This window comes from Eptatretus burgeri, chromosome 4 (assembly GCF_056783735.1).
Source record: "Eptatretus burgeri isolate ZD-2024b chromosome 4, Ebu_testis_v1, whole genome shotgun sequence".
NCBI lineage: Eukaryota > Metazoa > Chordata > Myxini > Myxiniformes > Myxinidae > Eptatretus > Eptatretus burgeri.
The window spans coordinates 8947549-8959525 of NC_140964.1; the positions used below are offsets into that span (position 1 = coordinate 8947549).

The following is an 11977-nucleotide window of genomic DNA, read 5'->3' on the forward strand; positions in this document are numbered from 1 at the left end:
TAATCGAACACCGACACAGAGATAAAAATGCCAAAAATCAATGTCCACTTGGACACAGAGGTGCACAGTTCTTTGCGACGGCAAATTCCAACCCTAATCACCCTTTCCACTGCATGCACAACCACCCACAGGTCCCAAGACACATTAACGTGATACCACAAAGACACCATTATGACCACCTCCAAAACAACCCCCCCCCCCCCAATGAACAACACATGATATCTACATCCACATCACCATAAACTCAAACCACAAATTAGGCCAAACAGTGTCCTGGGGAGTGAACCCCCACCCATCCATGACAGACAAACTACTCTCCAGGTCCGATCATGTTCACTAGGGTGGTCCAAAAAAATGAAATTCAAAATTATCATCGTGGTACCCTCCATTGTTTTTCATTTTACCATGAATATCATTATTTTAAAATATCTTTGGAATCAAACAATATTAAAAGGTTGCTCAATGCATTTGAAAAGTTCAAATTTAATGCCTAAAACCATGAAAATAGTACAATGGTGTCAAGTACAAATATCATAAGTACATTATCGGCTAGTCATGAAATTGTAACCATAAGGTGATTTTCATATGTTATTGCCATCATTACAAATGTTAACAATGTTACATAAAATTTTACGGGTGCTTCAAGGCAGTGATTGATCTTTTTCGAATGTTATTTCGTTTGCGCGTTGAGTTTTGGTTTGTCTCTTTTCATTTTTCAGAAGTTTTCTCCAGTCTTTCAATAGCATATCGTTCAATAGTTGTAGGAATACGAGCCATATCCCACATCTTCGAAACCTCTCGTACAGCAAACCTTGCACTTTCCCTTACTGTCATGTTTTCACTTATATGCTTGTGGAAGAACAAAGATAACACTTGTCTTGAAGTAGGTAGCTTCATTCCACAGATCTTTTCATCTACATAACCTATCAGTTTGATTTCGGTTTGCTTTCTCGTCTCAGGCCCAGAAGTGGATTCAGAGTTTGAATTACATGAAGCCATTGTGTACAATGAGTATTGAGTAATTTGTCCTCTTTACGGTAGAACAGAAACCCAATTTATCAAGCGGTATATTGTATTTCACGAATATTTATGCAGTATAGAATGGTTGTTGACCATGGTGGCAAACCAATCATCAGCTGTTCCAGATCGTGCGTTATAGTACTTGAAAAAGGCTTCTGTGATTTCTGCAAATAGACAAAATATTTAAAATGAGTGTCATGACAATACAAATTTACTTATCTGACAGGACTTTTAGTTGATTTCGTTGAAATTATATTTTCATCACAAAAAATGCTTTAAATAACCATACCAGGCACATGCTCATACAATGTGCAATCTGGCAAAATTTCATTGTTGATGAGCCACCTTTTAAAATTGTCTTAGGAAGCTGAAACTTCACATGATTTATCAGTATGATCAAATGAACAAAATTGGGGGGGTACCATTAGCAGAATCCGGAACTTTTTTTAACCCTATATATTTGGACCACCCTCATGTTCACCTTCACACACCTGCTGTGGACACCACCCACAGCTCTTGCACTACAAACACAGACTCAATGTCAACACTGATGACAAAACAAAACACATTATTGAAGACTGCATGGTCCTGGCTCCACTTAAAGAGCACAACATCATAGATGTGAGGGATCTCTGGGTCACTCCTGGGATATCGATCGGCTGGCTATCTCCATGCTGCGGGCCTGTTCCAGCAGAACTGACCAGGGCAACATAACGGTCATCAGTTACACTCGACTCGTCATTTGCGCGCAACTGCCCAACCAGTCCCTATTACCCCCTAAGCTTGTGGATTTGCAGTTCACTGGGATGTTCAAGAATGTAACCCCATGCGAACGGTAAGGCCCTCCTGTATTCTATACACTTGAACACTGCACAGGGTATCGTGTTTTATGAACTCTCGTTGAAATGCTCCTTGACTGAGTTTCAATATTGAGGGTCTTGCTTGTGTTCAAACTTAAAAAGGTTGAATAAACAGTATGCAAGAACCACTCGTTTAAACACTTTAACAAGTGCTTCATTATCCACTCACAGATGTGATTTTGAATCTTTTGTTGTGCTTGCCAATTTTTTTTTTACCCGTGATTATGGACCATACTGAACTTTCACTTGAACTATCTGTATCCTTCTATTTTGCCTTTTACAAGTTTATCTTTTAATTCTGTTTGTTTTGCTGGTGTGCAGCTGGTGCTTGTTGGTGATGGTGGTACGGGTAAGACCACCTTTGTAAAGCGTCATCTCACAGGAGAGTTTGAGAAGAAATATGTTGGTACGACCCAGAAAACCTTCCGCCTGCCTGCCCCCCCCCTTCCCCTCCCTCTTAGAATTATTTTTTATTGCTTTTTATTACCCCTCAGCCTGAATTGGCTAAGGGGTATTGTCGTCACAGGCGTTGTCCGGGCGTCTTTCAACTTTTGGTTTCCGTCGATTTCGAGGAGAACGCCTTGTCCGATTAAATCCATTTTTGCAGGGTATGTTGGGGTTGAGTCGAGGAAGGTTCCTTTCGAAAATGGGCACGCTGCAATTTTCAATGTGGCCTCCATGGCAGCCATCTTGAAATTGGTTTCCGTCGATTTCGAGGAGAACGCCTTGTCCGATTAAATCCATTTTTGCAGGGTATGTTGGGGTTGAGTAGAGGAAGGTTCCTTTCGAAAATGGGCGCGCTGCGATTTTCAATGTGGCCTCCATGGCAGCCATCTTGAAATTGGTTTCCGGACAATAACTTAAGAACGGCTTGACAGATTGATTTTATTTTTTATTTTATTTTGCAAAGCAAAAATAAATGTCAAATGACATCACAGATGGGGTGCTCTGCTTTTCTTTTTTTTTTCTTCTTTTTTTTTTTCTACTTGCACTTGATCTGGTGTTGTGTGTGCGTGCGTGCGTGCGCCGTGCTGCAATTTTCAATATGGCCATCTTGAAATTGGTTTGCGTCAAGGGGCTGAGGGGTTATGCCCACTTTGCCGTGCTATTTTTTTATTGTGATGTACAGGTATTGAGTCTCATGGATGGGCAGTGTTGAAAACCTTAGAGTCCAGAATCTCAAGGGGGATAGGAGATGGGAAGCAACGTCGACAGTCCACAGAAGGAAGTGATTTATGATGAACACAGCTCCAAACTGAGGATTGGAGAGAAAGGACTTGTCCATGCAGAGAATACTGAGATTTTTGAAGCCAAATTGGACAAACGATCTGCCCAAGACAGGTTCCAGCTGATAATGATAGCCAGGAACTCCAGAAGCTGTACCTCTCCTGAAGACTGTGCATGGAAATATTTCTGGGACTTTCCTGTTGGTCATTTATTACTAAAATTTGGTTGGTGCCAGATGATCATTCCATCCCAGGTTATCCCTTCTGACCTTTCTCGTGATTGGTTGTCGCTTGATTTTAATACATAGTCTTATCTTTTATGATCATTACTTGATAATTCCTGTGATGGGCACATTATCATTTGATCTAACCTGCTTTTCTTGCTCTGCCACACAGCTACTCTTGGTGTTGAGGTCCACCCCCTGGTCTTTCACACAAACCGTGGTCCCATCAAGTTCAATGTGTGGGATACTGCGGGACAAGAAAAATTTGGAGGTCTACGGGATGGATACTACATCCAAGGTGCGAATCTGACGTGAAAAAATTCTGCACGTCCACGGACTTATTCTTATTGTGAATCCTAATGGTTTGTTCGGTTTAAGCGATTGATCAGTGCCAAATGTTGATGGTCTTGTACCCTTTGTGTATAACTCCTCATTGCATTTGATTTATCTATTGACGCAATCAAGTGGTTATGGGTGTTTATGCCCCCTCTGTGTGGAAATTGTATTTGGCACAGCAATGTTGAGGGTGAATGACACCGAATGGGGTCGAAACATCTGTCATTTATTTTTTAAATTTACTGATTTTATTTTCTTTACAATGTCGAGGCTCACATTAGAGCCAACGCACAGAACATATAACAAGGGGATCAGGAGACAAGAGGGGATGTCGAGGGAAGCACAAATCAGTGGGGAACAGACATGGGGAGAACTGTGGAAGGGAGAGGGATGGAGCAGGGTAAACAAAATGGGCACCACAGGGACTTTCAGGAAGGAAAATGGGTAATTTGAAGGAGGTGGGTGTGGGGTGGATTCATGGGGGTAGAAAAGATCGTGGTTTTGGATTGGGGAATATAAGAGGTGGTGGTGAACCAGCTGCCTTGAAGACGTGGAGGGACGAGTGGGATTGAAGAGAGTGTGGGAGCTTGTTCCAGAGGTGGGAAAAACGAGGAATGAAAAGTGAAGGTGAGCAGTGATTCTTGATTTTGGTAGTTTCACCTGAAGGGGTTTTTGGCAGACCTTGAGCACCCAGTAGAAATATAGGGGGGACAGAGCACAGCCAGAGCAGGGGGGGTGACGCAAAGCCAGAGAGACGGTAGAAGAAGGAAAGACCACTGACCTGCCTGTCTTGAGAGACCCAAAGAGTCTGCTTCATCATGGGAGATAACGGTGATCCTGAAAGCCTTGGTTTTCACAGTGTGAAGCCGAGCTACCAGGAGCACCACCCCAGAAAGGAGAGCAGGACTCCATCAGGCTGCAGATGAAAGCCTTGTGTATGTTTCGAAGATCAGGTGTACCTCCGCTCGCTCCCTCCCTCCTTCCCTATTCGTACCCCTCCTTTCCATGATAGTAAATGAGGTATCTCCCCTCTCTTTTTGCATCTTGTCTCTTCTGATTCACACATTGCTAACTTGACCAATTACTGAATAAAGTTCTCTGCACTATTTTCCTTTTTAAAACATTCAAAGTAAAACTTTATACATGGTTTACAATTGTTGGATAAATTGTCCCATTGTCCATGCTTTTTTTGACTGCCAAAGGTGTGGTATGTATTTTGGGTGTCACGAAGGGATTTTTGATAAATATATTGAAAGGTTACCTGGGTTATGTTGGTGTTTGTTTTGAGAATGTATCCTGTTTGTGGCCAGAAAGATGCAGTTCACCTTGAGAATAATTACTTGTGAAAATATTCTTGTTTTTACCTTCCAGGTCAGTGTGCGATCATCATGTTTGACGTGACGTCGCGAGTGACCTACAAAAATGTCCCCAACTGGCACAGAGACCTGGTGCGTGTGTGTGAGAACATCCCTATTGTACTTTGTGGAAACAAAGTGGACATTAAAGACCGGAAGGTGAAGGCAAAGTCCATTGTCTTTCATCGCAAGAAGAATCTTCAGGTACTTTGTGCTTCTGCTTTCATGAGTTGTATCACTGCTTGGTCTTGTTCTTAGCCTCCAGTTTATAGGAAAATTTGATTTGGTCGTTTGCCACATCAGGCACAGGTGGGTCCTCAAGGTCATTGTTGATCATGTTAAGTCGCAATCCTTTTCAAAACCATCCATTGAAACATTTTTGGCGACATGCAGTTGGGACCGTATTGTGCCCCCATTATCGTAGAAATGTCACATGGTTTGACACCTTCATTAAGCCAAAACCTGATTACTCGTCACTGCTCTGTGGTGGTGCACTGTTGGAGTGTAAAGCCACCTTTATAGCATGATTACCAGTGTCACAATGGGGGCGGGGGGGGGGGAGTAGTGCAGAGTTGGCACATCTCCCTCCCATCCCCCCTTGCCACCGTAGATGTGGTCTGGTACTAAGTGGTGAACAATGACTCATCACTTGTCTTTGCAATATTGTACATGATATTATTTTATTGGACACATGCACAATTACCGAGTACAATTCACTTAACCTCATGTACCTATCTCCTGTAACACCTCTTCACTAGAATGATGACCATGAACACCACCACCACTTTCTGCAAATGTCCTGAATGTGGCACAGGGGTTCATGTCCCCATTCCAGTGAAGAGTTGCTGTTGGATATAATATCTCATGGAATGGTTTGCCAAGTTAACTACTTGTGTGAAATCCACTCCCATGCTATTAACAGTTAGTGGTCCCCAAACCGTGCGTGCGTGCGTGCGTGCGCGTTCGGTCGGTCTGAGGAGATTTTGTATTGGGACACATGTATTTGTTTCACTGTGTGCCTTGGTTTGGTCTGGGGGTGGGGGGGGGTTGAAGTACATGTCCCCAGCTTTGTTTTAATGCTGAATTCATTTATTTGTGTATATATATTTTTTCATGATTTGAGGATTGTTGCATGTTGCTATTCATTCCTTAAGTTTTAGTTTTTCCTTTGTTTGAGGAATATTAATTCCTCTAATTTTTCCTTCAAACTTTCCTCAAACTCAAGGGCGCACCCCCACCCCCTTCCTTAAACACCAACTTTTGAATTGCCAAATGGCGCTCCATGGAAATTGGTCAGGAAGAGGATGATTGTCGCTCGCTGCGCATGACGCTGCAAACATGTTTTCAGAGACCACCTTAACCCGCCTGACGTCTATGATTATGAACACCTGGATCAAGCATTTTGGAGCGACAGGAGAGGGTTCTACTGGCCAACATTGCACGAAGATCTCGACCATCCTATTTTACCGGAATTTTTTATCACAGGAATTTTACCCTTCCAGTTGCACTACAAATTAGTGTTTTTTATTTTAATTTTTTTAGATCCTTGTGGAGGATCTTTAAGTCTTGCTCACGTTGTTGTTCTTCATCTTCTTCTTGTGGACTTTTTTGTTTCACAGCCGACAGTTTTCATAGAAACTTCCTGAAACTTGGCATTATATATGTAAAAATACCCTGCGCAGACAGTAACCATCTCTGATTTTGAAAATTCCTCCTAGAAAAAAAAGTAATGACGTCAAAATATCTCCGCTCATGGAAATCTCCGAAAAAATTATCTTAAACTGGGCAAGCTTTTTGAATTCTGTTTGCGGGAATCAAACAGGGCTTTAGCAGAGATGAATTACCGCACATATGATACATCACTATGACGTCATATCAATTTTTATGACGTCCTTCCTATTTTTTGACGTTTTTTTGTTTCACAACCCAGAGTTTTCATCGGATCTTCGTGAAACTTGCCATGTCTATGCAGAAAGCCCAGCACAGGTAGTAACCATCTCCAATTTTGGAAATTCTTCCTAGAAAAAAAGTTGACGTCATAATATCGCCGGTAATGGAAATCGCTGATACCATTATCTCCGAAACTAGGGAAGCTGTTTGAATTTTGTATGCAGGAATCAAGCCGGGCATTAGCACAGATAATGTATCGCAAACCTGATGCATCACAATAAGGTCATATTCATTTTTATGACGTCATCATTAAGAGGACGAGGATCTTAGCTCATTTGAGCTTGTTATATTTAATTTTGAGGTTTCTGGCTTGTGGAAGCTTCTAGCCTGTAATCATGGATACCATCAATGTCCACAAATCGATGGTATGCCATGGAATTCACCATTTGCCATGTTCTGGAGTTGGTCAACTTCCCAGATGAGGGAGGTTCTCACCAAGTGAGGCACAGTTTCTTCTCCATGCACGGATTCCCGGTTGTGATTTGTGTCATCGATTGCAAGCAAGCGCCACACGAAGTTGACCACATCGACCCCAAAGGATTTCGCTCCATCAATGTGCAACGCGTCTGCGACCGTGCGATGACTATTACCAAATGGTTGCTAAACGCCGTGGAGTGGTGCATGATTCTCGGTTCTGGCATGCCTCTGCCTTACACTGTCAAATTAAACACTCACAGCATAATTGATTCTCGGTGATGGTGGCTGTCCATGCCAACCATGGTTGATGACCCCGCTTGCTCATCACAACGATCAAGCAGAACAGCAGGACACTGGCGCCCTGACTCGAACCAGGATGTTTAACGAGAGGACATTCGGAGCCATGGAAAGAAGGTGTTAGCCAAAGAAGCCATGCACTTTGTACTTCTACTTGTGCTTGTTTTACACTCATGTTTCAGTTTAATAATTTCACACTTTTACCATTCTCGGAATGTTTCCTAACATCTACTGCACACATTAACAGATTTACAACTAGAAGGCACTCGGTGGAGCCTGTACCTCTGCCAGGCAATGCCTGATCCAGTAGAACGTATCAGGCCAAAGAAATTTGTGAACTAGAACGGACACTCAGTAGAGCGCATACCTTCGCCAACGCTACATTTTGCCCCCCTCCCCGCCAGAAACCGTTGATTGTGAGGGTATTTAATCCCATACCACATCTGCCATCTCGTATGTGTTATGATGGCTTAAAAACATTAAATTTCCTGTGTCATATTGTATATCACAAGATTGGGCATTGAATTCACAACATTTTTGGCATTGGTTGCATGCAAATTGGATAAAAATCGACCGCACTATTGCAAAATGACGATTTTGACCTTTTCATGACCTCGACCTTGACCTTTGTACTCTTAATTTTGTAATTGGTATTAGAGTGTGGGGAACAGAACAGTCAACATTTTGGTGTTTGTTTCATGCAAATCGGATAAGAATTGACCATGTTATGACTAAAACCGCACATTTTGCAATGTCGTGACCCCCTGACCTTTGACTCCCAACCGCTAATAAGGGTTATTACGTCATCGTGTCATGTCACACATCACAAGATGGGGCATTGAATTCTAAACATTTTCGCATTAGTTGCATGCAAATTGGATACAAATTGACCGCGCTGTGGTAAAAAGACGATTTTGACCTTTTCATGACCTTGACCTTTGACCCGATCGCTCCCAAATCTAATCAAATGGTCCTCGGATAATAACCAATCATCCCACCAAATTTGCTGCGATTCAGTTCAATACTTTTGGAGTTATGCGAATAACAAACAAACAAACACACATATTCACAAATAAATAAATACACAGTGATCAAAACATAACCTTCACAACAAAGTTTGCAAAGGTAAATATCGTACCACATATTGTTTTTGGGTGCATCTGTCAATGGTGTCGAATCACTTTGAAAATTAAATAATAATTCTCATTACCTCTGCCACTGAAGGTGAAGGAGGTTGTTTTCACATCTTTGTTTGTGTGCAGGATGTCTCAAAATTGTGGACAGATTTGGATGAAATTGTGTGTGTGTGTGTGTGTGTGTGTGTGTGTGTGTGTGTGTGTGTGTGTGTGTGTGTGTGTGTGTGTGTGTGTGTGTGTGTGTGTGTGTGTGTGTGTGTGTGTGTGTGTGTGTGTGTGTGTGTGTGTGTGTGTGTGTGTGTGTGACAAGGGCGAATTGATTTGATTTTGGTGAACATCCGGATCCAGATCTGATAATTTTTTTTCAGTGATTCTTCACCATTGAGAGATCGGGCTAAACCGATATAGAGCACAATGAGTGAAAAAGTTCTGGACGGATTCGGATGAAACTTGGTGGACATGTTGGTTGTGTGGCAAGGACGAATTGATTCGACTTTGGTGAAGATCCGAATTTTTGGGGGGTGTTGTTTATTTTGTTGTTTTGTTTTTTATGGAAAGTTTATTATGCCTTGGAATGCATTTTAACCACCCCTTCGCTCATCTCCCCCTCCATTCCCCAGACTAATTTTTTTTAACTTTCCCATATAATTACTGGAATTGTGCTTCTCATACTTGATTGGTACATTTTCATCTTTCTCAGTATTATGACATATCTGCCAAGAGCAACTACAACTTTGAAAAGCCCTTCCTCTGGCTGGCACGTAAATTAGTCGGAGATCCGAACCTCGAGTTTGTGGCGATGCCGGCGTTGGCCCCGCCAGAGGTGCAGATGGACCCCTCTTTGGTGCATCGGTACGAGCAAGAACTCAAGGTGAGGTCAGGTCTTTGTCGCCAAGAATGGACCCAAAAGGGTGCATTGCCAGCCGAGCTTGGTTTTGTTTGCTTTACATGTTGTTGGTGACGCATTGGCTTCGTGGTTTCCCGTCGAGATTATGTGGTGCATCTGCTACTCTGTTTCCTGTTGTGGAGGAGCTGGGTGCATTTTTTCACTCTTGTGTTTGTTGTGCAGATTGCTCAAGCGACCGCGTTACCCGAAGAGGATGAAGATCTGTGATGATTTTTGTTTTTCCATGATCTGTTTATTTTGTGTAATAAATGCGTTATGAGTACCCTCGCAGCCCTTCTTCGTCTCCTTTCCTCTTCCTCGATACAGCACGCAGGTGCACACGATTGGTCACTCGGCCACCCGCGGCGTTGCGGTAAAGTCAAATTGAATGTTTTCTGCTGCACGTCCATTATCCCATTCCGATTTGGCTTCGTCCCATTCATCCGCATTGAGTTCATTTTCCATGTACGTTCGGCCCTCCGTTCTTGCTAAAGTCCGTAATTGACGAACCTAGCGGCGCGTTCTTCGCTCCCATTAAATGTTACTCCATTCACCATGGCTGAGCCGTCGCGCGCGCATGCTCTCCTGGTCCGTCTGTGTTTGTATCCTTTAATGTCAAGTGAACACTTTTGTACCGTTTTTGTTTTCATTGCACATGTGCTGCGTGCGGTTGGAAGTTGAATTAAAGGATTGCTTGTTCAGCCGGTCTGGGAGTGCTTTTGATGAATTGATGAAACGAGAAACTAATACCTTGACTGATTTAAATACAAAATCATCAAAACAACTCTCTTGCCTTTTGTGATGTCAATTTGTTTTTCCTTAGAGTTTGAGAGCATGATGACCCCCCCCCCAATTCACGTTTTAACTGTCATCCATGGCCAGCATGTGATGACACCTGCAACGGCCTCATATCGGAGCATGTCCTGGTTATGTAAAGCCACCTCACCTGTCCCCTGCATTTGCATGTGGGCTGCTGGTGTTTGATATCCCCTGACGGCGCAACACATCAGGTGTATCAATGTTCTGGAGAAATTGTTACCTACGGTTAGGTGTTTAATTGGAATTGAGTGTGCTGTGGGCATGATAGACCAAATGTCCTTATGCTTTGTAATTACATTGAGTTGTAACTTGATTTTGTTCCCTGACTTACTCAGACTATTACTTGTCATCTGTTCAAGTGATGAGTAATATCAGTGTTCATGCTGCTTTAAAATGAGTAATTGTTTTTTTTGTTTGTTTGTTTGTTTTTTTAACATTAAAAGTTCATAAACACCGTGAGTGTGCCCGTAAGCAATATGTTTTATCCAAACTGGTGTTTAGAAATACCAAATGAAATTGATTAGTGGATGAAATAAACAGGATAATCAAAGTGGTATTAACTCTTCCATTCGAACAAATGGAGATGTGATGGGGGTGGGGGGAGTCGGGTGAATGTGTCAAGAGTGGGATCGGGGAACACTTGGAGTGTGAATGTTAACTATCAAGGGGACGGGGATAAAAGGGGACCTGGGATGTAAAATAAATCAAAACTATTTTAATAAGTGATTCAAATTGAGGAAGAAAGGTGAGGGGGAAAGGACAAACTTGTAAGACAGGAATGGGAGGAGTGGGGGGGGGGTGAAGTGAATGATTTTTTTTTGTATACAGCACAAACCTGGGGGTGTTGCTGTGCTGCTGATGTCATGCCCTCCATCGGTGAGTTTCACTTTGTTCATGATGCTGGTGATAGCTCGCCTACTTTTCACAAAGGACACTAGGATCTTTAACATCCACCAACTAATGCTGCAACATGGAACGCCCAGTTTAGCATCCATCCGAGGGATGGGCACACACATTGATAAATACCAGGGTACCAGTTTATAGCTTGATCTGGATTACCTGAGTGTGTGTACCTCTAGTATCTAGGCTCTCCCACCAGTCCACAAGCAAATGCATGACCATTTTTTTCATACCATGCTTGGTTACATCTCCCCCCCCCCCCACAAAAAAAATCCGCATGCAACCTCCCCCGAACCTCACAACCAAAAATGGGACCACTGCATTCATGTTTTTTCCACTCCGTATCCAGTTCTGCTTTCTCCCTCTGCCCCCCGCCCCCCCAGAGTTTTGTAAGTTTCATCCACCTTTATCCCATAATGAACAGAGGTTCTGATTAGAAATCGATCATTGGCAAATATTTTAGTTGGTCTGGTCGGGTCTGTCTGTCTTTTGTATGTCAATCGCATGTAGGTCGCAATTTTACTCTGATTTTCACATTTCGTGAAGTTCGG

At 42.7% G+C, this 11977-nt stretch overlaps 1 protein-coding gene across 6 annotated transcripts in view; it reads left to right on the forward strand.

The window, feature by feature from the left end:
• RAN (RAN, member RAS oncogene family) overlaps positions 1-10408 on the forward strand; it is a 39056-nt gene extending 28648 nt beyond the window's left edge. For all 6 annotated transcript variants that reach the window (XM_085876851.1, XM_085876854.1, XM_085876853.1 and 3 more), the window contains exons 3-7: positions 2202-2286; positions 3503-3628; positions 5038-5225; positions 9522-9692; positions 9891-10408. In XM_085876851.1, coding sequence (XP_085732977.1) covers positions 2202-2286; positions 3503-3628; positions 5038-5225; positions 9522-9692; positions 9891-9935 — 615 coding nt within the window. In that variant the 3' untranslated portion in view covers positions 9936-10408. The remainder of the gene's footprint in view (positions 1-2201; positions 2287-3502; positions 3629-5037; positions 5226-9521; positions 9693-9890) is intronic.
• The last annotated feature ends 1569 nt before the right edge of the window (positions 10409-11977 follow it).